At 39.5% G+C, this 27,640-nt stretch overlaps 1 protein-coding gene across 1 annotated transcript in view; it reads left to right on the top strand.

Annotated features, from left to right (window-relative positions):
* Positions 1-23,788, top strand: part of DIRAS2 (DIRAS family GTPase 2) — a 40,629-nt gene extending 16,841 nt beyond the window's left edge. Inside the window, exon 2 of the mRNA XM_056525490.1 lies at positions 22,584-23,788. Coding sequence (XP_056381465.1) covers positions 22,622-23,221 — 600 coding nt within the window. The 5' untranslated portion in view covers positions 22,584-22,621 and the 3' untranslated portion in view covers positions 23,222-23,788. The remainder of the gene's footprint in view (positions 1-22,583) is intronic.
* The last annotated feature ends 3,852 nt before the right edge of the window (positions 23,789-27,640 follow it).

Raw genomic sequence — 27,640 nt, 5'->3', positions numbered from 1 at the left:
AGGAGCCTGAACGCTCCCAACACAACCTACCACGCCACTCTCCTCATCACTATTTGCCTGCCTAGCGATTGAAGCGGTGGATGTCCTCCACTTCCTGGCTGAGCAGTAGCTACTGACTATCACCTAGTAGATCGTCCTGACTAAAAAATGGAGCTGAACCCCCAGCGTAGCTTCTATGGGGGAGGGAACAGCATAGGACAGAGGCAATTGGAGGACAGGGACTACTCCCGGGCCATGCCAACTGATGGTTGTGTCTAAGGAACCCACCTTGTGATGAAGTGGATGACCGAGTTAACCAATCAATGACAGCAGATGGGTTGCTGGTCGAGACATGACCGCTAGCTGATACCAGGAACTCAGGATTCTCACTGCGACTCCTGCTGCCAATCACCCCTAGTCTGCTGCGACCTCTGCCTGTGCCTGATGAATTTAGGCCTCTGTCACAGCTCTGTGCATGTCCTGGCACTTCTCTGCCTGACAAAGTTAGTGCTGGCCTTTCACAATAACTTGGCCCTTAAGACTATAAAAGGAACAAAACGGTACACCACGCAGATGTACGTATGTGGTATGCACTTATGAGGGGAGTACAATATGCTCCACCACGCTTAAAACAGTATTTGTCTACAACACCAGCAGGTGTGTACTTTTGCCTGGCCTTTCACAGTAACTTGGCCCTTAGGACTATAACAAGAACAAAATGGTACAACACGTAGCTGTACGTATGTGGTATGCACTTATGAGGGGAGTACAATATACTCCACAACGCTCCAACATAAACATATGTTCAGCGGGCAAGGTGAAGAGGGTGGGGGTCTCGGGACAGCACTGTTTGTTGCGCCTCTTACGCTTCCACAAGCCGATACATTGGCGTGGACGCATGCATGGGATTTAAGTGCATGGATCACGTCAGGAATGTTGTCATGGGAACACTTAAACATGGATACCATTAAACTGAAATGTGAGACATAGTGAAACAGTAAGGAATACATTTGAATGTGGATATAAAGTACTGTATAATATATATCAAGTTGTCAAGCAATAAGTTCAGTCTAAAAAGGGGAGCAATTTGTTGCGATCATTCAGACCTAGACTTCCAGTGGCGTCTAGCTTTGCGATCCAACACGCTTCTCTCTGTAATAATATGTTGTTGCGGTCTCCACTGTAGATCGGGAGGTCAACTCGCTCCAGGCCGGCAAATTTCAAGCAAGTAGGATCGTTATCATGGGAATCTTGAATGTGGGCTATTAGTCTGGGGGTGCCATTCCCTGTTCTGACAGAGCGAAAATGTTCGCAAATCTGAACATGGAGTGGTCTTATAGTTTTGCCCACGTAATATTTTCCGCATGGGCATATCAATGCATGAACGACATAAGATGTACGGCATGTAATAAAATTATCTACATTTCTTGTATAGCACCTGTGCACTGCCTCAACCTGGAGAGGTGCGTGAAGTCTGGCAATGAACCAGAGTGACCAGTGTGTCTACTAGTAGTGGAGGTGCCGGTGCTATTCTTTCTTATTGAACTCTTAAGACAGTATTTGTCTAGAACAGCAGCAGGTGTGCAGTTTTGGCTGGACTTTCACAGTAACTAGGCCCTTAACCCCTTAAGGACTTAGCCCTTTTTCACCTTTAGGACTCGGCCGTTTTTTGCAATTGTGACCACTGTGAATTTAAACATTAATAACTCTGGAATGCTTTTACTTATCATTCTGATTCCAAGATTGTTTTTTCGTGAGGTATTCTACTTTAACATAGTGGTAAAATTTTATGGTAACTTGCATCCTTTCTTGGTGAAAAATCCCCAAATTTTATGAAAAAAATGAAAATTTAGCATTTTTCTAACTTTGAAGCTCTCTGCTTGTAAGGAAATGGATATTCAAAATATTTTTTTTTTGGTTCACATATACAATATGTCTACTTTATGTGTGCATCATAAAATTTATGAGTTTTTACTTTTGGAAGACACCAGAGGGCTTCAAAGTTTAGCAGCAATTTTCCAATTTTTCACAAAATTTTCAAACTCAATATTTTTCAGGGACCAGTTCAGTTTTGAAGTGGATTTGAAGGGTCTTCATATTAGAAATACCCCATAAATGACCCCATTATAAAAACTGCACCCCTCAAAGTATTCAAAATGACATTCAGTCAGTGTTTTAACTCTTTAGGTGTTTCACAGGAATAGCAGCAAAGTGAAGGAGAGAATTCACAATCTTCATTTTTTACACTCGCATGTTCTTGTAGACCTATTTTTTTAATTTTTGCAAGTGGTAAAAGGAGAAAATTTTTACTTGTATTTGTAGTCCAATTTCTCTCGAGTAAGCACATACCTCATATGTCTATGTAAATTGTTCGGCGGGCGCAGTAGAAGGCTCAGAAGGGAAGGAGCGACAAGGGGATTTTGGAGAGAACATTTTTCTGAAATGCTTTTTGGGGGGCATGTTACCTTTAGGAAGCCCCTAGGGTGTCAAAACAGCAAAAAAAAAAAAAAAAAAAACACATGGCATACCATTTTGGAAACTAGACCCCTCGGGGAACGTAACAAGGGATAAAGTGAGCCTTAATACCCCACAGGTGTTTCATGACTTTTGCAAATGTAAAAAAAAAAAAAAAATTACCTAAAAAGCTTGTTTTCTTAAAAAATTTACATTTTTAAAAAGGGTAATAGCAGAAAATACCCCCCAAAATTTGAAGCCCAATTTCTTCCGATTCAGAAAACACCCCATATGAGGGTGAAAAGTGCTATGCTGGCGCACTACAGGTCTCAGAAGAGGAGTAGTCACATTTGGCTTTTTGGAAGCAAATTTTGCTCTGGGGGCATGCCGCATTTAGGAAGCCCTTATGGTGCCAGGACAGCAAAAAAAAACAACCACATGGCATACTATTTTGGAAACTAGACCCCTCGGGGAACGTAACAAGGGGTTAAGTGAACCTTTATACCCCACAGGTGTTTCCCGACTTTTGCATATGTAAAAAAAAGAATTTTTTTTAACCTAAAATACTTATTTTCCCCAAAATTTACATTTTTAAAAAGGCAAAAGCAGAAAATACCCCCCAAAATGTGTAACACAATTTCTCCCGAGTACGGCGATACCCCATATGTGACCCTAAACTGTTGCCTTGAAATACGACAGGACTCCAAAGTGAGAGCGACATTTGAGGCCTAAATTAGGGACTTGCATAGGAGGTGGACATAGGGGTATTCTACGCCAGTGATTCCCAAACAGGGTGCCTCCAGCTGTTGTAAAACTCCCTGGGAGTAGTTGTTTTGCAACAGTTGGAGGCTCCGTTTTGGAAACAGTGGCGTACCAGACGTTTTTCTTTTTTATTGGGGAGGGGGGCTGTGTAGGGGTATGTGTATATGTAGTGTTTTTTACATTTTATTTTATTTTGTGGTAGTGTAGTGTAGTGTTTTTAGGGTACAGTGGCACTGGCGGGGTTCACAGTAGTTTCTCGCTGGCAGCCAGCATGCCTGATACTTACTGTAAACCTCCGCCCATGTGAGTGTACCCTGTACGTTCACATTGGGAAGGGGGGGGGGGAACATCCAGCTGTTGCAAAACTACAACTCCCAGCATGCGCTGACAGACTGTACATGCTGAGAGTTTTAGTTTTGCAACAGATGTAGGCACACTGGTTATGTATCACTGAGTTTGTGACCTAACTTAGTGTTTCACAACCAGTGTGCCTCCAGCTGTTGCAAAACTACAGCTACCAGCATATACGGTGCATGCTGGGAGTTGTAGTTTGCAACAGCTGAAGCCACACCGGTCGTGAAACACTGAGTTAGGTTAAAAAAACTCTGAGTTTCACAACCAGTGTGCCTTCAGCTATTGTAAAACTACAACTCTCAGCAGTCACCGACAGCCAACGGGCATGCTGGGAGTTGTAGTTATGCAACTAGCAGATGCACCACTACAACTCCCAGCATGCACTTTAGCTGTTTGTGCAAGCTGGGAGTTGTAGTTATACAACAGCTTAAGGTACACTTTTCCATAGAAAAAACTATAAGCTGTTGCAAATATAAACTGTTGCAAAACTATAAGTCCCAGCATGCCCATAAGGGAATGCTGGGAGTTGTGGTGGTCTGCCTCCTGCTGTTGCATAACTACAGCTCCCAGCATGCCCTTTTTGCATACTGGGAGCTGTTGCTAAGCAACAGCAGGAGGCTGTCAATCACCTCCAACTGCTGCTCCCCAGGTCAGTCCCTCGCTGCCGCCGCTCCTGGGGATTGGGGTCCCCAGCTGCCGGGGTCCACTTCCCGCACCCGCTCACGTCCTCCGGAAGAGGGGCGGAGCGGGTTGCGGGAGTGACACCCGCAGCAGGTGCCCTGTGTGTTCGGCCGGTAAACCGGCCGACGAATCGGGGCGATCGTGAGGTGGCACCAGTGTCACCTCACCCCTGCTGGCTATGGCTGTTCGGGGCCATCAGAGACGAACGATTTCAGCAGGCATCCGGCTCCGGTCCCCAACCGGCTAGCGGTGGGGACCGGAATTCCCACGGGCGTATGGATACGCCCTGCGTCCTGAAGAGGTTAAGACTTAAACAGGAACAAAATGGTACACCACCTATGTTGCACAGCTTTCACTCAATAGAGGTCAATACGCTCCACTACGCAACCTGTATTAGGCACTAATAGCAGGTGATTATGGCTTTTAGTGCTCTGCTCACCCTAACTGACTGGCTACTATTAGCTTTTCAGTTGTTTTACACACCAGTGCTGCAGCACACAGTCGCTGTGTACTAAACCAAAAATTCTCTCTCAATCTCTCGCCCTAAACTATCAGTGCTTCTAGGCTAGATTTGGGCTTGAGGTGAATCTCTGCTGTAAAAATGCCTTTCTGTGCAACACACACTGCTCTCTGTCCCTCTCCCTCAGCAATAGAACGCTGAAGTGACTGGCCGCAAGATGGCTGCCGATTATATAGGGCTGTGACATCACAGGGGTGGCTGGCTGCTGATAGGCTGCATGCTGCATGTGATACAGGGTCATCCCGCCCACCCGTGTTCCTGCCTTCCCAGCGTTCCTTGCTTCATGCTCTGACATGTGGAGCTGCCATCTTAGATGCCCTGGAGCCTGGACCACACGCCATGGAGGTTATTGAAGCGATTTGTGCAATTGAATTGCGGCAATATTCGGATTCGTTGCAAAGTAAATTTTTCCTGAAATTCATGACGAATTTGGATTCGTCAAATTCCATTCACTCATCCCTAGTAACCATTTAGCATGTACATTTAGTACTAATATTGTTCTGGCTGGTTTATCACAGCCCTGTTCACTAATGAAATTGTCACTGCGCATTGCAGCTATAGTATTTCTAATGCTGACTGCGTCACTGTGATGGGGAGCTAAGGTTCCTAAAAATATTACAGCTGGGTATCTCTACACTGGCCTTGTCTAGGGAATTTACATCCAAGAAACATCCAAGTTTTGCCGGGAAAGATTTTTTTTTTTTTTTTTTAGCAGTTGTATAGGTAGACTGCAGTAGGAAGACATTTGTGAAATATATTCCAGAGGTAACTGCTCAAAATGTGGTTTTGTCTTACTACTGATACTTACAGTAGTAATAGTAACAATAATAATGAATAATAATAGTAACAGAAACATTAATGACTGTGATGCAATGACTAGGTGTACAGCCTGGTCATCTAGTTAGCACAAGAGCAGGGAGTCCCTGATCCCATACTAGATTTGACTAAAAAGAAATCTCCCAAAAATTACATATGAATAAATCAGATTTTTTTTTATTTTATTTAAAACTCTTATCACTACTCTTGATTTACAGAATATGTGATAAAAACTCCCTTTTAAAAGCTGGTATTGTGTTTTATTGCAACTGTTCTTAGAGGGCCTGCTGACTGTGCTCTTTCTACAGACGCAGTTGCTGCAGAGCGTAATAGTATTGCATTTCACTCCAGTCCATGGCATATTCTTTATAAATCAATAATGACGTCAAAGAGACAAAAACTAAAAGCAAGCAAAGCAACTATCTTTGAATGTTTAAAGGGGTACTCCACTGGAAAACATTTTCTTGTAAATCAACTGGTGTCAGAAAGTTAAACATATTTGTAAATGACTTCTATTAAAAAAATCGTAACCCTTCCAGTACTTATCAGCTGTTGTATACTACAGAGGAAGTTCTTTTCTTTTTGAATTTCCTTTCTTTCTGACCACAGTGCTCTCTGCTGACACCTCTGTCTATTTTAGGACATGATTAGAGTAGGAGAAAATCCCCATAGCTAACCAAGGTTACTCTGGATAGTTCCTGAAATGGACAGAGGTGTCAGCAGAGAGCACTGTGGTCAGACAGAAAGGAAATTAAAAAAAGAAAGAACTTCCTCTGTAGCATTTAACAGCTGATAAGTACTGGAAGGATTAAGATTTTTTAATAGAAGTAATTTACAAATCTGTTTAACTTTCTGACACCAGTTGATTTAAACGAAAATGTTTTCCAGCGGAGTACCCCTTTAATGTCCAGTTTCTGTTTTAATGTTGTGGTGGAACTGTGTACAAGGATTAAATCCTATTAAATAGTATAGTATAGTTAAGACTGCACATGTTAAAACATTTCTCAAAGGTTACACTATATTTTGTGCAGATATTGACTTCTCACGCAAAAAAAAAGTGATTGTGGTCAAGTTGGTAATATTCTTCTAGCCTTATTAAAAAAAGCAATGGCTAAAAGGATGCCAATGTATGGAGACACTTGTGAAAATGTAGAGAGACAACTCCCTACACACTACACATAAGATTTATTTAGGGCCATTCTCTATAAAGCGCTCATGAAATAGGCGCAGTTCTTGTCAACTATGCTCTGTAGTTTCATTGGCATAGAGTATGACACTGTTAATGAATGTGTGCCAGTGTATTTCTTTCTTTATCTACAGAAAAATGTCTTATACGTATTATTATTGAGAGGATGACCTAGATGGGCATATCATTTTCTTCCTTTGGGTATGTTCACATAATATTAATGAGTAATGTGAGCTGAATTTGAGATTCCGACTGGTGGGTGCCGCCGAAACACCATTGACAGCTATCTAGTGCTCGCGGACTTCCGCACAAAAATCCACACGGAATTGTCCACCGCTGAAATTCGGCAGTTTGAACTGGTCCATGGAAGACACATTCACACTAATGTTAGGTGTTCACACTGCGGAATTCCAATGTGCAATTCAGCGCATGGAATACCGCACTAATTACTCAATGTGAACATACCCTAAGTAACTATGACATAACCATTCCTAATTCAAAAAGACCCCTGTTTTCGCCCTTTATTCACATGATGCACACTACTTCAAGTGAAAGTATTCTTTAAAGGGAATCTGTCAGCTCTATATCATGCTCAGAGCTGCAGATATGGACATATAGCTGACAGGGAGATGAAACAGATGCTGTCTGTCTCTTAGCTCTTGGCTATTTGCAAAGTTTACAATCTTCCTAAATTTAAGAGCCATAGAGGGAGCGCTGAGCTGCAGCATGCACACCTTTTCCCTGGTGGGATGGAGAGAGATGGCATACATGCTGCATCTCAGCTGGGACTCTATGACTCTTGTCTTGAGCATAGAAAGAACGCATAATAACATCATAACACTGCAAACAGCCATCAGCTGACACATATTGTTTGTTTTATCAGTTTAATATCTGCCAATGTCCGCAGCTCTAAGCATGATATAATAGAAGAATAATCCCAGCACTCACTAGAGACTTCAAAAGCAAAAGTGAATAGGCAAAAGTAGTTTTAGTACATATCCTCAATCAAAACAGGACGCGTTTTGGCTCTTGGCTTTCCTCTGCTGTCACTTTTCAGGTTTTAGGAAACAGTAAAAGATATGTGACCAGGGCAGCCTAAGGGTATGGAATGACAGTAAAATTTCACATTTTGAGTTGGCCACAGGTCCTCTTTTAAATGAAAGTTTTTATAAGCAATGTGAAGGCAAAGAGCCGAAACGCATCCTGTTTTGATTGAGGATATGCAATAAAACTACTTTTGCCTGAAGTCCCTGGTGAGTGCTGGGATTATTCTTTTACTATGTTTTGAATTTGATCCATCCACGTGCACTACCGACATTCCACAGAAGTGCCGACTCTCCACTCTTCTGAGCATGATATAAAGCTGACAGATTCCCTTTAAAGTTCACCTGTCACTTATCCTATGCTACAGAATAAGAAGGCAGCAGACAATAGAGCTGAGGCTGCTGGTCTGGAAAATTGTTTATAAGGATTTTCTGCAGTATTTTAGTGTGGAATGAGATTCGGGTGGTGTGCCTGTGAATCTTGTTCCCTGCACATAGAGTACACAAAATATTGCACACAGAATATTTTGGTGCTCAGAAATTCTGCGGGTAACCTTAATTTTCTACCAGATATTTTCATTCTTTTGACCATATATTCTGTTGCAGATTAAGATTATCCCCATTGAATAGGGCTAATAGATGTCCAGGATTTATGATTCCTTTCATGCACTAGATAAGCAAAGGATGAGTTAAATTCTGAATAATGAAAATAATGAAAGTAATTCTGATGTATTTGAAATACAAGCTACAAAATATGTGCCACAATTCCCATTGTGAACTATAGCATGGGTTTCCATTTAACACAATGAGACCTGCATTTCATTAAGTTTTTTTGCATGTATTTTTATGCAGCATTAATGGGCAGAGGAAAGCCAGATTTGCATAGATTTTTTAGGGCTTTACGCCAAAAGAAAGAGGGAATTATAGAAATATTTATTTTATCTAAGTAGTTCCAGCCAAATCGTATGATGTCCTAAAATAAGGCAACATAGAACCAATGACTGGTCCACTTTAATGCCAATTGAGGACTGGTTGGTTGGCAAATGATTCTTCCAGTTAACAGATCTGCTTTAAATGAGAAAAGGCATTGTAATACAAACATATTTGTATACTGTATTTTGGAATGTTCAGGAAGCTTAGTGAAGATTCTGTCCCCATTGGTGGTTGTAATATAAATTCAACAACCCCAAGCAGATATTGCTCTTGGTCAGATTTAAACCGATCCTTATTTGTTTTTTTAAACTTGAAAATTGCTTGGACCATTATGACCCTCACAAGCAGTTGACAGGACAAACTCTGTACCGCTAGCTTGGTACCAGTCTATCTAGATCATCTCCTATAGTCAATATATGTTTGTTAGTTGACAGAAAAGGTGCTAGTTATTAGGAATACTTGAGACAGGTGAAAGCAAAGCTAGAATCAGCTTCTTAGACCAAGCTATTGTCAAGTCTGAAAAAAATGTATCAAAAAAGGGTCAGTTTTTATTCAAACAATATAGACATATTTCCTCCTACTCTTCAAAAATATATGTTCAGTTTAAATTATTTAAGGGGTTGGTCACCTTTCAAAAACTTTATGGCAAAGCATTTTAATCATTACAGTGTGTGACTTACACATACAGGGGGAGATTTATCAAAACCTGTGCAGAGGAAGAGTGGTGCAGTTGCCCATACCAACCAATCAGATCGCTTCTTTCATTTTTCACAGGCCTCTTTGAAATTGAAAGAAGTGATCTGATTGGTTGCTATGGGCAACTGCACCACTTTTTCCCTACACAGGATTTGATGTATCTCCCCCATAGTGAGGCTTTTTTACGTGGTGCCATTCTGTCTAACTATGCAGCTCTGCCCCGTCCCGATCCCCCATCCTAATATGTGGCTAGACAGCTCCCCTATTCATAAAATGACTTCCAATAGAAGAGCATGAGGTGATACACATCACTCTGCGTACTCCACTATGCCGGCCCTGCTTGCCTGAATGCAGTGCACTTCTGTGGACTGTTTTGTACTTCTACAGCAAATGCTATTATGCAACTTGAAACCCAGAAATGACAAAGGCTCAAAAATGTGCCAAAAATGTTTCCGAAAATTGGTCTGAAAAAGGGCCTTGTATATTTTTAAAGTGTAAAATTAAGACTATAATGTTTAAGTGAATGTGACTTACTGGTTGCTTTTCCATTAAAGGGGTACTCCCCTGGAAATTTTTTTTTTATATTTTTAATCAACTGGTGCCAGAAAGTTAAACAGATTTGTAAATCACTTCTATTTAAAAATTGTAATCCTTCCAGTACTTATCAGCTGCTATATACTACGGAGGAAGTTCTTTTCTTTTTTGAATTTCCTTTCTGTCTGACCACACTGCTCTCTGCTGACACATCTGTCCATGTCAGGAACTGTCCAGAGCAGGAGAGGTTTGCTATGGGGATTTGCTCCTACTCTGGACAGTTCCTGACATGGACAGAGGTGTCAGCAGAGAGCACTGTGGCAGACAGAAAGGAAATTCAAAAAGAAAAGAACATCCTCTGGAACATACAGCAACTGATAAGTACGGGAATGGTAAGATTGTTAAATAGAAGAAATTTACTAATCTGTTTAATTTCTGGCACCAGTTGGTTAAAATAATAATAGTAATGTTTTCCAGTGGAGTACCACTTTAAGTGTAGCAGAGCTCCCTAACAAAATCTAATGTTTTTTGAGCCATAAAATAAACATTACATAGCAAAATTATTTCAATATAACATGTGTGAATATAGCCTCATAGATATAATAGTTATCCTTTCAACAATTGCTTTTATTGAATGTTAACAAGAAAATAACAACTACATAAGCAACAGTATAATAATATACCTACACAGGTAGGTGTCATAACTTTTATATAGTTATCTAATAAATGAGTTGTTAGATTTAGTTTTCAATGTACTTTACATCTAATTTTTAACAATAAATTTTTTATTTTACTTGCACGACCACATGTTATCACTTTACAAAGAAAGCTTTTTAGTAACACAGAGCACTTTTTTTTTAGGCGTATGTATCACAGTATACTAAACCACTATCTATAACAAAATATTTATGTTCCAAAAAAAATGACTCCTCTTGACTTGTTTCCCTATTGTAGTAGAGTGCAGAAAAGACAGGCTTCCCCAGTGAGCGGACTCTATATGGAGTCATCATGATTTAATTTTCCTCCCTCCTGACATGGAAATATGAACTTAGGAGTAACGTAATAGCTGAATTAGACATTTTTTATGCTAAGGAGTTCTGTGTCTAATGCGTAGTTGGTAGATAGGGTTTCGCCAAGTAAAATGAACACCTACATTAATAGTGTTGCTTCACCTTAGATGAACTTGCACATGTGTGTTTCTGAAGTGCACAAATAGCTTTTTTCTATGATCAGCATCACTATCTCTAGAAGGGTAGGGCCACACACAGATTATCTGCAGCGTATTGGACTCTGCCGATGCACTGCCGGCAGTCAGAGATCGTCTGTGACTGCCGGCAGCACATCCGCAGTGTCAAATATGCTGCAGATGCGTTGTGTGTGACCCTACCTAAAGGGGGAATGTGGATAAAAGGAATTGGAGTCAAAATCTTTGCTGGTGTCCTTTAGAAATATCCCCAGCAACACAGGTCTAAGTCAATGCTTTGATGTTTTGTGAAATGCTAATTGAAAGTAAAATTCAAATAACTCGATATTTCACATTACAAACATTACAGGTGACTGGCCATAAATATTCCCTACAAGTTAGATCTACAGGACTAACTCTATTAAAGTCGATACATCTGATACAGCACATTTTTATGAGGAATAGTGACCAGACACTCCTGTTCTTGAGATTAATACAGCCCCCAATGTTATTACCTCTGACCCCCCCCCTCTCACCACCACTGCCAATTTCAAATCTATGATTTAAAGTAGTCTAAGTGCCATAAAGTTCTTTGTGAGGCAATTCCTTTTAATGTATGCACATGCTATTTATTCTATGGGTCTGGAAAGTATAAGCACACTCCTGTATAATTACATTGTCAGCTGCATAAAACAAATGTTACCAGTGTTCCAGTGACACGGCACTTTGATCTCTGCAGTTGATAAATGGAAATTCTACAAAGAGCAACTCACGATGATGAACAAATGAAAAATGCACTTTACTGTTCCAAAGAGGACTGGAAACAGCATTCAGTATTCAGACTTCTAAGTGCGGCAGAACTGATTTTCCTTAATCTTTCATGCAAAGTCGAATCAGACACAGTCATCAGTATGCTTTATGTAGTCGAAATCTCTTTTTTTCAGTTCATCTTTTTCATATTAATAACTCAAATTTTTGAATAATTTTTAGTTCATCCTTCCATACAATGTTGCAATGACACAATATGGACAAAGGTATAGGGGCACTCGGATTAATCATTGGATTCATTTGATTTATTACATCCCATTGCCATAAAATCGAGCGCCAACCAATGCATCTCACCTGTACAAATATTTGTGAATGGATCGTTCCAAATAACTCTCTGGACTTCACCATGGTATGGCAATAGGATGTCACAGTTGAAAGTCAGTTTATACAATTTCTTTCCTCCTAGATCATCCGTGATGAATTGTGTTATTGAGAATTGGAAGTGTTAGGCTATAGTCACACGCCAGAATGTCCATGCAGAATTCCGCATTGGAATTCCACACAGAGATTCCGCAGCAGCAGAGCCCCATTGAATACAATGGGATTCTGCTGCACTGTGGACATAGCAAATTTTCCACGCTGAAACATTTCCAGTGTTTCTGCGGACACCACACAGAATGTATGGCCGTCTACGAGACGGCGCATTGCCGAGTAGTCCTAGCCAGTGCTCTGCATTCAGGGGAATGTTCGCACAGATATTCTCTGTGTGGACATTCCCATGTGCGAACATTGCCTTTAAGAGACCCCAGTAACTCAGATTAGGGTTACCCAGAGTTGAGGCAAAAAGTACATACTTTTACTGTCAATTCTAGCCACTTCCCTTAAAATATAACTTTTATTCCATACACAGAATTGGTTATACCTCATTTATATAACAAAAAGAAAGGTAAAATGGAGCTGCCTTAAGCTACCAAAACACCATAAAACTTTCATATGGGGTTTTCACTACAGAATATTCCACCATCTAACAGATAGTCACCAAAAGGTCAAACTGCAAAACAATATGCAAAGAATATGCAGTTCAGATTTATCACCACAGATTTATCACAAATTATAACATGTAGACAGAAGCTGTAATAGATTTATTCTGTTGGACACACGTTGTGCATCACAATTATGGTGCCAGATGAAAAGTAGGATAGGAAAGCTAAACATTAACTAAACCATTTGTATATGTGTAATATATTATTATTGATTATATGTATATAATCATCATGCCCTGAGAACAAATCTATATTAGGTGTGCGTGTAATAAAAAAAACATAAACACAACACAGCCAGACAGAAAACAATGTGTGTCCGATTAACCGTTTACTTGGCTTTAAGAGGTAAAAACAATACAGCTTTTAAATAACTAAATCTAGCACATATACAGCTGAACTTCACCAGAGGTCAAGTCCTAGGAGAAAAAAAAAGTGTGGGAACCCAAGATTTCCACTCAAGGGCTGGTCCTGCTAATGGGAATGGTGTTCCTGCTGTGAAAAAGGTGTAGGAACTTAGTTTCCACACGTTCCTCCAGGACTTAAGCCCTGAACTTCACCCTAAAACCACCATTTTGAGAAGCCCAGCATTGATCTGTAGAACAGATTTTTCTTTTATATACTGTATAATGTCCTTTTCTGTTCCTTTTTGGGTGACCATGTTAAAGTGGTTTAGCTATAAACTGTAAATTGATATTTAAAAGCGAATATTTATTAAGGTTAAAGATATTTATTAAGCTTTTTAATATGTTTTCAATATTAATACCATTAAAGCAATTAATACCATTTCTCCACTGAATTTATTTTTATTATGCCTGGGCTGCAAAAATAAAAATAACAAACTTAAACTCACCTTCCAATGCTCCCCCATTGTGCCAATATTGCTCTTCTGTCTTTTGCGCCCCTGTCTTCCTCTGCATTCTGGGGCCCAGAAGCCAGGAAAGATATCGGCACACCAGGGGATTATGTTTGTTTTTGTAGCCCAGGCATAATGAAAAAAATAAAATAAAACAGTGGAGTATCTCTTTAGTTGTCAACAGACGCCCTGCCAGAAGTCAGTAATGCCTTATTTCTACACGTGTGTGAAGATTTAGCAGTGTCACTCACTACGTCATGAATAGGTTTCAAGTATTAAGATAATTATGTTGTGCAGTTGGAAGGAATAATCCATAGATCCATATCAGGAAGTACATAACCAAGTATTCCAATTCTCAGTCATGAATAGTAGTCTATCATATCACATGATAGTATGATGCAGCCAATCTAAATAAGAAAAGTTTTTACCCAAAACAATAAAGCAGAGAGAACAAATATTTATTCATCTCGAGTAATTTTTGCATTCGCCAACCAGATATTTGTAGCTATTTGCTAGTGCCTACTGGTAGTCAAGGTTGATCTTCTAAATAGAACAGTCCCTTCCAATAAGAGGTTCACCTTGACTTTCAGGTCTTCCCATCTGTGTTGTAGGCTCCATCAGGATCCTCTCTCACAGATTGCATTATATTTGACAGACAAAGAACATGCAGCACTATTTTTCAGCCAAAATGACTAACACCTTGATGGAAACCATTATAAGCCAATGGAGTCTTGCAGACGTTGTTGGTGTCAACCATGTTGTTGCACGTGACTGATCTGGACCCCTGTCGTTTTTCAGTATTCTGCTACTATGATGGAACAGAAAACTAGATTTATGGATAACAGAACCTTGGATACATGGCACATACTATTCTATTCTCCATTTTGTCAATCATGACTGTGGGTTGCTTTAATTGAAGAAACTGAAGATTAAATCTGGTATTTATAGTTTGAACATTATTGTTCCTTCTGACTTGTTACCTTTGTGATATAAAGTGATAAAAATGATTCTAGGCCGTCTGAATATTATTTCATGTTCACATTGGCTGCATGTTACACAGTCCTGGATGTTGTCAGGTATGCAGCATAGCAGCGGTCACAAGGTAATGAATTTGATTTCCACACAAGACAACATAGCAGCTGGTGTCTCTAACACAATGAGACTTTGTCTACTTAACAGCAAAAAACAGATTAGTCTATGTCCTGGATATGTGGGGGAAGGAAATGATAAGCTTCTGCTCCAACATATTTCTCATACAGAAGGGAAAACAGGTACCACATTACACCAAAATAAAGAGCATCGTTCACTATGCCTTGGCAAGCTGTACAAGTGATGTGTATGCTGAAAAGTCACGGAATTTGCACTAAAATTTTAATTTATTGTGCAAATTCTGTGACTTTTCTGGCATATATGCAGCACGTACCAAGGGGGAGGTTAGAAATCTAGAAGGGGCATGGCCTTAATATGAGGGAACATGACAGGGGTTAGTCCTCCTCTCATGAAACTTTAGGGCCGATTTGCAACATCAAAAGCTATGGAAATCTATGCCAGCTCATATCTGGTATAGATTTCTGCACTGTGCACAATGGCAGCCACAGGTCTGCTGGATTTTCCAAGAAGCATGCATTTCTTAGTTAATACATCAGACCAAAAATGGGCAGAGCTTTACTTATGTGCGGCACACCAAAACACCACACATAATAAATGCCAAAAAAAACAAATCTAATCTTATCTTCATCTAAAATGGAATAAAATGATAGCAACACTAAATTATTAGTGCATGTCACCTTAAAGCGTTACTGTCATTTGAAAAAAAAAGTTTTGAGATGTTGTTAAGCGGGTGCTTTACTACTCAACTGTCAATCAAATCTGGATTGGTCATCTGGAGAGTGAAGAGCTCTTCTGCACACTTTAAATACTTATGACATAAAACCTATTTTCTCATTTAAAGGGGTACTCCAGAAACAAATCAGCTGGTGCCAGAAAGTAATACAGATTTGTAAATCACTTTTATTTAAACATTTTCCAGTACGTATTAGCTGTTGTATTCTCCAGAGGAAGTTGTGTAGTTTTTTCTAGTCTGACCATAGTGCTCTCTGCTTCCACCTCTGAGCATGAGCAAATCCTCACAACAAAGCTATTATATTATGATAAGTACTGATTTGTAAATAAAAGTAATTTGCTAATAAGTATCATTTTCGGGCACCAGTTGATATGAAAACATTTTTCCTCTGGAGTACCCCTTTAAGTAACTGAAGTCAGGTAAAACATATTTTTTCCTGTTTTATGGAATCATTAGGAAAACTATTTGTTCTACATTATATATTTCCTAAACTACTTAAAATGTGTAAATGTGCTTGGGTTATTGAATGCAAGGTCAACAAAAATCTATGAAATACAGTATAGCCCTCCAAGGATTGCTGTGTCCTGGTTAAACCAGATTTCTGTAAGGCTGCCCTTAACCTTCAGGAAAGAACACATTTTGACATCTCTTGTCTTTCTTATGCAGGAGATGTAAGTAGAAATTGTAAAACACCAGTAGAATAATACAAACTGTGTAAATAATACAAAATGTGTAAAATGAGGGAAAGAAGGTAAATATAAAAATGAAAAGATAGCTTAAATAATGTATATAAGGAAAAGAGAAACATGCCATTGATAGCAATACTCTGCTTGCTGTTATCTGCATTGCTCCTAAGGGTAAAATAAGATAGTAAAATTAGGAATAGGGCTCTCCATAGCTGTGACATCTTTGTTGGAAGCTCTGTTCATCCATATTCCAGCATATTTGACAGAAAGAGTACAGATGTCAATCATGACAGGTAGGGTTCTGATTTAACCCCTTAACAACCAATGATGTGTATATATGTCATTGTGCCCTTAACAATGTATGGTGCAGGAGGGCACGCAATACCGGGCGGCCCTCAGCTGAATGCTGTATCTGAGGGCTGCTGCTAATAGCCGGCATGCGGCTGACAGCGGCATCTAAATGGACATTTAAATAGCCCCTAGTGGTGTAGTGGGGTAGCCAGCGGGCTTACCTCTCCTTCACTACCATCCGTGGCTCTGGGATTGATAGAGCCTCTCTTCAGCAGGCTCTATCAATCGATCGCAGAGAACACAGATCAATGCAGTTCTATGGAACTGCACTGATCTGTATGAGGAATCTAATGATTCCTCCTAAAAGTCCCCTAAGGGGAGTATGCTTCATTCCCAGCAGGTCCCGGTTGCTATCAGCAACCAGGACCCGCGACTAATACTGGACATCGCCGATCGGGCTGATGTCCGGTATTAACTCTTTAGACGCTGCAATCAAGATTGATCACAGCGTCTAAAATGGGAGAAAACTGTTGCCGGTTAGCTCAGTTGGCTGTTGGGGCCAGCGTTGTGAAATCGCTGAGAGGACAGCGGGAGGCTTCTTACCTTGATCCTCACTGTCTGATTGGCATTCTATTGCTCCATGCCTGAGATTCAGGCTGGAGCAGCAGAGCATTGATAACACTGATCTTTGCAATGATATGGCATAGCATTGACCAGTGTCTGCAATCAAAGAATTGCGTGTAATAGTCCCCTATGGGGACTAAAGAAAGTGTAAAAAAAAAATTAATAAATGGGATTTAACCCCTTCAGTAATAAAAGTTTGAATCACCCCCCTTGAGTTTGAATTGCATTTTTTTGTTCACTTTGTATACCCTAAAAAAAATCTATAAAAAGCGGAAAAAAATTGTGCCAACATAAAGTATCAAGATTACATGTTAGTTTGACCGCATGTTGAACGGTGTAAAGAAGAAGCCCCCCAAAGTAGCAAAATAGCTTTTTTTTTTTTTTTTATAAACTTAACCTCACAAATATCTTTTTTCCGTTTTGGAGCATATGTTATAGAAAAATGAACGAAGACATTACAAAGTACAATTGGTCCCATAAATAACAAGTACTTATATGGGTATGTAGATGAAAAAATTAAATAGTTATGGCTATTAAAGGGCGAGAAGGAAAAAACAAAAGTGCCATAATGAAAAATTCTTAAGGGGTAAAGGAACACTGAACAGAAAATGTCCTACACATATTTTAAGAAAATCTGAGCTCTTCCTCCCAAAACCTTAATTGCCTATGATTTATTCCTTTGACTCATATTATAGTTAAAACTAAGAAATATATAAATAAACCTTCTCTATGTGTCCCAGGTGATCAGCCACCTCCCCCTCCTCCATACTATCCTGTGTCTGGCCGTAAGACATCTGGCTGCAGCAGGAGCCTCCCCCCTCCCTCCTCTCTGCAGTAGGGAAACAAAATACAACTAGAAATGGGACAGATCAGCAGAAGATTAACCCCTAGGTTATTTGCAGGATTTCTGTTATACTATTTGCCTCAATAATAGGGCAAGATTATCTACTGTTTACTTTTATAATTTATTTCCAGATATAGTGTTCCTTTAAAGTGCAACTGATATGAAGTTTGTGCCATATAAAGTAACAACAGTATACTAAATGTGCTAAGAATATCAATCAGGCATTACCTTTAATTACTTTATTGCAGGTTTTATGATCCATAAAACACTTTTGTATGCAGCCAGCAACAGTCGGGTAGGCGTGGCCAGGGGTTCGCTATGCCCCGAGCCCCACACCTATCTCCTTTCCTTCAGCTCGGGACTGAAGTGTGATTCACACACAGGTGCCTCTCACTGATCAGTGGTTTGGGCAAGGGAAGCTCTTCTCTTCCATATGCAGCCTGTATTTGATAGTAAGTTTTCTGAACCTAAACTACAACCCGCCATAAGTTACAGAATAGTGGAAATGTCTGTCTCTATGTTACTCTGCCATAGTGATAGCAATACAACATAGCTGACAGGTGCCCTTCTTTATTTTTTACACATCTTCAAAGCAATACCTGATTTATTGTGGTCTGGGAGTCAAAAGCTAGAAAAATTCATACCCTGAAGTTTTAAGAGAACCCCTTCAAAAAGAATAATTTTCCTTTAATAACATGGATAAAGTATTAATTTCACGCCATAAGCAGTTCTCATTGTAAAGCAAAATCATATATTTTATATGCTAATATAGGTGTTTTGTTTAGTATGGGGAAAAATAATTTTTACATAAAATATTGGGTTGTGGCATCTGAGAACTTGTGCGTAAAATGGATCCTTGCCTATTATTTTCTGATTTCCTAGTTAGTATTCTTATCAGCCAAGTATTTGTAAAAGCAGTATTAAATGTGGTCAGGGTCGTGACTTTTGTTAACAGTATCCACACAGTAATGCCCTTCCAAACTGTTAATGCCTTCTGTGAGCCACATATCAATAAAGAGGCTTTGTTTATTTAGTGAGCGCTGCATATTCAATAATGCCATGTACCCATACATGGCATGTGAGGCGCAATTGCGGTCAGTTACAGTTTCGGCTGCTTAGCTACAGTGCAAATGAGCTCTCGGCTATAAATTGTAGAACATATGTTGCACTTGATTTGTGACGACAGCATATTTACAGCTTGCTTTTTCGCACAAAGGCATGTATACAGCTGTAAAATTCACCAGAGACTGTGATAAGGGGGAGGCAGTGACTTTGCATCAAGGTATAGACATATGTTGTAAATTTAGGCTTAGAAACATTGTTTTGATTTCTTATAATTTCTTATAAGATGAAAAAGAATCAGTAAAAAACTTACCCCAAGTTTTATCAATAACCATCTGCATATCTTTCTGGCCTACCAGTGTCTAGTTTACAAATTTGGTCTTAAAATCAGCTTTGGTTTTGTGTAGAGGTAACAATAGTTCTGTAAGCAACAATGCTTAGCTTAAAGAGGTACTCCACTGTTAGACATCTTATCCCCTATCCCCGGCAGCGGGCCCCCCGATCCCCTCTGCACTAGCCCGCTACCTCAGCAGCCCATAGCTAAGGGCTGATGGGTGGTGCAGGGGATGGGGCATCATGATGTCACAGCCCGGCCCCTCGAGATGTCATGCCCCGCCCCCTCAATTCAAGTCTATGGGAGGGGGGGTGTCGCCCCTTCCATAGACTTGCATTGAGCGGCGCGGACGTGACATCATGAGGGGGCAGGGCCATGACATAAGAATGCCCTGTCCCCTGCACCGCCCGTCATTAGCCTCGGGCTGCTGAGGTACCGGGCTGCTGCAGGGGGGATCGCGGGGGTCCCCCGGGGGGATAGGGGATAAGATATCTAACAGCAGAGTACCCCTTTAAGGAGTTGCATTATGACAACTATACGTATGGCTACCATATGTTGCATATGTCTGATTGCCGGTTGTCCAAAATATTTGACCCCTGGAAAGAGTCTGTAATGAGATAACCCCTTAAAATCATAATAACCATTGTGATATATTTCAGGGTGTGTGCATTAGAGTTGGGCAAGTCTAAGTTTTGTTTTCGAGTCTAAGTTTTGTTGAATTATGTTCACGGTTACTCAGCAGAGAATAGGAAATCGATCAGATAGCCAGTCAACTGTTTGCATGTATTGGAAGCTCTTGGTCAATACATTTAAGTGTTCTTAAGGCTTCACTGTAATCAAGAGATATTGCTTAAACTATTTATTTATTTATTAGAAGAAAATATTTAAAAAAGATATCATTCAAATTTTTTAAAACATGCATTTAGGTGACAGAGTTAAATCAAGCAAGTATATTACCCCTTACCTTTTACAAGTTTTTCATACAGCACTACAGTAATTACAATAGTTGAATTACACATACAGTGAGCCTTCCCTGCGGCCCCGTTCTCTCACATCACTCCACTTAATCCCTCATCCCTGTATGAAGCTGGACGGCTCGTCGTCCATTCATGGCTGCCTGTGGAGGAACAAGTGTACACTGCATGTAACCACAGAGCGCACACACAGCCGAGGATGGCACAATGATGTGTATGATCATATACTCCCCCATAGGCAGCAGTGTATGGATGATGAGCCCTTTGGCTAAATACAGGGGTAAGGGACCGAACGGGAGCAGATCGGAGTGACGTGTGAGAGAACGGGGCCACATGGAAGCTTCACTGCACCTGAAAAGCTATATTAATAAACACGAAAAATTTGGCCAATCCCTTTAAAGATATTTATAACATATGGTAAAGTTCAATCTTTTTGTATTGTACTGTGCTTTACTATGTGATTTTTACATAAAAAAAAAACCACCACGTGGGCTACATAATGTCTGCTGTTCATGTAACCATCATAACTAAATTAATAGGTAGATTTTAGGATTCCTTAATAGGTAGATTTTATCATTGTAGAGTTAATACTGTACCTGTTAATATATACAGAAAATCATTCAAGACCTTATACTTCAGAGTAAGGTCAAAGTGTGAAGCGCATATTTCAATCCACCATTCAAGTTTTAATGGCAATTTTAAAAAATAGTTTCCTAAAGCCTTTAAATGTGTGCTCCGGTGCTCCAGAGTTCTGAACATTTTGTTCTGAACACTCGGAGCTGAGGCCGTGATTGTGATGTCACAACCATTCTCCACGTGACATCACACCCCCTCCATTCATGTCTATGGGAGGGGGCATGTCGGCTTACACGCCCCCTCCCATAGACATGAATGGAGGGGGTGTGGTGTGACATCACAGGGGGTGTGGCCGTGATGTCATGACCACTGCAGCAGGGACCTTCCAGACTATGCAGACAATTTAGCAGGACCCCTAGACTATACAGACGACTGTAATAGGGTGAGACATGGAGTACAAAGATAAATTATTGTTATTGGGGCACTCCAGACTATAGAGCCAGGCTTATAGTCCTGACAGACTGCCTGCTTTCAGTAGCCATCTTATGTTTAGTTTGAAGCCAAGACAAATAAAGCACCGCAGTAAACACTCTTGAACACCATGTTGCTAAATTATATAGTCCATTTATATTTTTTCCTGACATATTTTTCATAGTAGTCAGAGCTCAGATTTTTCTGGCTTAAAAAGTACCTGCCACCAAATAAACTTTTCTAAACTAACTCATGCTATGTTCCCTAACTACTACTTACACTCCTTCCACTCTTAAAAAAAATTTCAGAGCTCTGTATCATACATTTATTCTTGCTCACAGCAGGAGAAAGTGGGCGTTTCCAAGCAGGTATGACATCACTGAAGCCTACTGGGGGATCACTTGTGCCCTCATATCGTTGCAGTTTTGTGATGAATAGAAGACCTCAGGCTCTGTGCAGCTTTCAGTGAGGCTCTGTGCATGTTTCAGTGAGGCTCTGTGCAGCTTTCACTGAGGCTCTGTGCAGCTTTCAGTGAGGCTCTGTGCAACTTTCAATCAAGCTCAGTGCAGAGAATCACTTCCTGAGTTTGGTTTCCTCCAAGGCCGGGAGGAGACTAAACTCACTGTATTAATTGTGGCAGGGAACAGAACAGAGCCACCTAGTGGCCATTTTTTCTATTACATTTTAAACATATTTATGTTGATAATTTTAAAAGCAAGTGAATGGGAAAGTGTCTGCTAATTACACAAGGAACACTATATTAAACATTTTATTTTGGGGACATGTACTCTTTAACTGAAGATTTGGAGCTAAGAAAAGTGTTAACCTTTAACAAATATTTCTTTTTTAAATAGTTTCTTATTCTTCATAATGTTGTGCCCTTTATCTATATAAACTCGTATTAGTAAGTATATTTGATGCCTGTAAAAGATTATTTTAAATATGTATTAGTTAGGCATTATTGACGTTTTTCTTTTTTGTATGATCATGTTTTTAATCTTTATTATAAGCTAAGAATTGAAATGATGATTAACAGCCTAATACATAATGCATTCTTTATTTATCTTCCTTAGGTGTTTACCCAAGAAAAGCATCTGATCTATTTGTGAACATGCCTGAGCAAAGTAATGATTATAGAGTAGTAGTATTTGGAGCTGGAGGTGTGGGTAAAAGCTCCCTGGTCCTACGCTTTGTAAAAGGTACATTTCGAGAAAGCTACATACCAACTATTGAAGACACCTACAGGCAAGTGATCAGCTGTGACAAAAGTATATGTACTTTGCAAATTACCGACACCACTGGAAGTCACCAATTTCCAGCTATGCAGCGCCTGTCTATATCAAAAGGACATGCCTTCATTTTGGTTTACTCCGTCACCAGCAGGCAATCCCTGGAAGAACTTAAGCCAATCTATGAACAGGTTTGCCAGATTAAAGGGGATGTAGAGAGCATTCCTATTATGCTGGTTGGAAATAAAAGTGATGAAAACCAAAACAGAGAGGTGGACAGCTCGGATGGAGAAGCAATAGCAAAAAAATGGAAATGTGCCTTCATGGAGACATCTGCCAAGATGAACCACAATGTAAAGGAGCTGTTTCAAGAGCTTCTAAACCTTGAGAAACGCAGGACTGTGAGCCTTCAGATAGATGGCAAGAAGAGCAAGCAGCAGAAAAGGAAAGAAAAACTGAAAGGCAAATGTGTTGTCATGTAAAGGTCTATATAGTGCTCCTCTAACCTTGCAGCGCTGGAGATGATAGGGAAACTGCATGCACAACACTTAGCAATGCACTATTTTATTATCCGGAAATAAATGGCACATAATTTACCTGTTTTACCTCAAGAAATGTTTGAGGTAGAAAGGATTAGACTTGAAAATAATTTAGTGTCAATTTTATCTTGTTCAGTATCACTTAATAGGACTAAATGGTCATTTCCAGCATGCAACTTGCTAGAAATGCTTATGAGGAAAATTTAGATTTTTATTTATTTATTTATACATAGAGACTGAAAATATGAAATTGCATGTGATAACCATGCATATACAAATGATACTAATAAGATTAAAATAAGATTAAACTTTCCTGCGTATTGCTATAGTGCAGGATTTCGGCTTTCACAACTGGTATATTTGGGGTTTATAACTTGGGGAAATATTAAACGCAAATGACTATGTACCTTTCATGCATGATAGGACATGTCCATACTACTAGTACTACTACTGCTGTACTCATTTTAGAGCGTATTTTATAAAAGAAAATATATAACACATAGCATGTAACACATGTTTTAATTGTGCATTTTTTCTTACTATGGATTGCCTTAACTAAATTCTTCTTATTCCAGTTTTTACAGGGATTGGATCTTGTGCTGATATAAAGCCAGTATGTACACTAATAAATGCACGTTCACCAGTGTACATTCACCTGTGAAGATCATATTACTGTTTTTGTGTCTTGATATATAGTTGCATAATTTGGCTTTCCTTATTTTGTAATGATCTTGAGTTAAGTTGCATTCTCACAGTTGTTCCATTTTCTTCTTTGATGCTATCAGTATTTGGTCACTGACACCTCCCTGGATGCTATCAGTATTTAGTCAATGACACTTCCCTAGTTCAAGACTGTAATGTTTCCACTGAACAATGTCTGGTGGAATGACCACTCATAAGGCTTCTTTGGGAACTTTGAAGAGGGTGGGCCCAGACCAGGTTGGTCGTATCCTCATTTAAAGTAGGGATTGCTACAATGTTGACAAACAATGAAGTTGAAAACTTGGGCCATGTAAAAGGTATGGAAGCCCTTGGACCTATCTCTTTCAGGGGTTAGGAGTGTGTTAAAGGGGTACTCCACCCCTAGACATCTTATTCCCTATCCAAAGGTTAGAGGATAAGATGTCTGATTGCAGGGTCCCACAGCTTGGACACCCGCAATCTCTGTGCAGCACCCGGCGTTCGTTTAGAATGCTGGGTACGGGCGGCGGGAGTGACGTCATGGCCATGCCCCTCATGAGGTCACACCACGCCCCCTCAATGCAAGTCTAAGTCCCATAGACTTGAATTGAGGGGGTGTGGTGTGACATCACGAGGGGCGTGGCCATGATGTCATGACCCTCGCCGCTCGCTCCAAGCATTCGGAAATTTTTTTTTGAATGTTGGGCAGCAGAGTACCCCTTTAACCCCTTTCGGACTCCAAAAAGACTCAGACAATTTTATTTTTACGGTTTCTTTTTTTCTTCCTCGCCTTCAAAAAATCATAGCTCTTTTATATTTTCATTAACAGAAGGTTTCATTTTCACGCTGTACACTTTAGGGTAAAATGACATGTTTTCTTTATTCTGTGGATCAATACAATTAAAATGATAACCATGATTACATACTTTTTATTATTGTACCGCTTTAAAAAAAATCTAAAACTTTTTAACCAAATTAGTATGTTAAAAATCCCTCTATTTTGCTGACCTATAACTTTTTAATTTTTCCGTATAAGCAGCAGGATGAGAGCTCATTTTTTTGCACCGTGATCTGTAATTTTTATTGATACCACATTTGCATATGTATAACTTTTAATACATTTTTTTTAACAATCTTTTTTGGAATTAAATGTTATAAAAAAAGCAGCAATTTTGAACTTTTATTTTTTTCTTTAACGTTCACGTCGTTCACTGGACGGGATCATTAACATTATATTTTAATAGTTTGGATATTTATGCACGTGGTGATACCAAATATGTTTATAAAAAAAATGTTTACACTTTTTGGGGGTAAAATGGGGATAAAGGGGCAATTGACATTTTTATTGGGGGAGGGGATTTTTCAAATTTTGAAAAAAAATATGTTTTACTTTTATTTTTACACTTTAATAGTCCCCATAGGGGACTATTTATAGCAGTCAATAGCAATCATTTGATTGCTAATACTGTTTAGTGCTATGCATAGGGTATAGCACTGATCTGTATTATTTGCTATCTCCTGCTCTGGTCTGCTCGATCTCAGACCAGAGCAGACAGACGGAGGCAGGTGAGGGGACCTCTTTCTGCCATTATGGATGATCTGATCATCCATTTTAGTGACCGCACTGCTGCAGATGCCGTGATCTGTATTGGTCATGGCATCTGAGGGGTTAATGGCGGACATCCGCGCGATCACGGATGTCGGCCATTACCGGCGGGTCCCTGGCTGCTATCAGCAGCCGGGACTTGCCATGCATGACTCGAGCATCGCTCCGATGCTCGTGGTCAGGTACAGGACATAAATGTATGTCCTGGTGCGTTAAGTACCGCCACACAAGGACGCACATTTACGTCCTGCGTTGTTAAGGGGTTAAGAGCTCCTGAAAGGGGAATATATTTTAGTTTTGATTTGAGCCTCCCTCATCTACTACCAACATTACTGGTCTGAGATGGCAGGGTAGATATAAGTTCAAAAAAATTGTGATGGCAGCCATAGAGGAAAATGGATTCCAAGACTTTAACTCAAGATCAGTGCAAGATAAGAAAAGTATTTCCAACATTACATGTAGTTTATATCTAAATGTGAACTGTAAAATGATTTTCAAAGGTGAACTTATTCATTAACAAAATAAGTTTCTATGAACATTGAGTGACATGTGATAGGTGGGTGCACACATCAGCTGTTTAGTCATGTTAACAGCTATGGCCCACCAACTATTCAGTCCTTGGACCTGAATATTAAGCTTTGCATGTAGGTTTGCCGTGTGAATATGGAGAGAAACTAGATAGTGCCAAGTAAGATATTTGTGCTGAGATGGCTCTCTTCCAGAATAAGTACTGGTTATTACTGCACACAAAAGTCAATAGCAGTCATCTTCCAACACTGTCCATCATTGAAAATAAGAAGATTGTAACTTGGTGTAAGATGTTAGGTTTTTGCAAATTCTGCAAAATATCTCTTTATACATTTGCAATATTTTAGGGTATGAAGCCATCATAATGTAAGCTTTAATTTGATGAATAATCCAAGATGTTATAAATGAAAAGATTCATAAATATATATAGCTATATATTCCCATGCAATACATGTTTATTGTACAATATTGAACGCAACATAAAAGCCAATGTGGGGAAACACTATCAGCAACTGTAGAACAGTGAAATGTTACTCTGCTATCCTCCTGGATCTCTTCATGGTATACTTATTATTATTTATTATACAAAGATTATGGGCAAACAATAGCATATTTCCAGAGTTTCCACATTGAATAAATCATGCATTTTGCTACATAAAAAAAAATCCTTTAATTATATTAAATGCTATTTTGGCAGGAGAAACATGCAGTCACTAAACTAAAAAAAAAAAGCCTTTAACAACAACAAAAAATATATACAGGTATCCATTGCTTTTACTAATTACCATGAAGTAAAAAGAGATCAGTAACAAAAATGATTTGGTTATAAAGAAGTGCTATGTGAGCTTCTTAAACCACGAGTGAATAGGCTTGGTCAGTGTCATCTCTGTAGGCCATATACCTATTGTATATGTATACCTTGTTTCCTACACATGCAGTAAAACTGTTTATCATCTGGTACAGCTCCTCATGGCATAATGTGTGTATCCCTAGAACAATGGGTGAATCTTCTAAGTTATCTTAGAAAGCTCATACATGCCTATAAAATGATTATCATGAGCTCCATCAGGATATGATATATCTGTCTAATATATGACCCTTCCGGATTCTATCAGTGTAGAGGAGAGGGTTATGATGCAACTGTTGAAGAGCACATCTTGGAGATATCATTCAGTACTCTTCTAGACAAGGGACAGATAAGAGAACATCTCCTGAATGAGACCACCACAGTTTGCTCATATGCAACTCTAAAGTAGCCTGAACAGCATTCCATGTAGATGATACCATTATATGTATATTTCTAATATACATTGATTACATTTTTTTTTATATTGTTGTGTGAAAAAAGGCTCTTCTGCATCTATTGCCTGTGTGTCTGTGAGGAGACCAAATACAGGAAGTGAGGACAGAACAAGCAGGGCTCTTTGCAGGCTTCTGGCTGATGTGTGAGCCAGGGGCATGTCATAGAGCCTCACAGTCCTGCTTGTCCTCACTGCACAGAGCCCTGCTTTTCCTAAGTGCACAGAAGTCACACTTCCTGTATTTGG

This window comes from Hyla sarda, chromosome 1 (assembly GCF_029499605.1).
Source record: "Hyla sarda isolate aHylSar1 chromosome 1, aHylSar1.hap1, whole genome shotgun sequence".
Taxonomy (NCBI): Eukaryota; Metazoa; Chordata; class Amphibia; order Anura; family Hylidae; genus Hyla; species Hyla sarda.
Note: the sequence above shows the minus strand (reverse complement) of the source record. Positions and strands in the feature narration are given on the sequence as shown.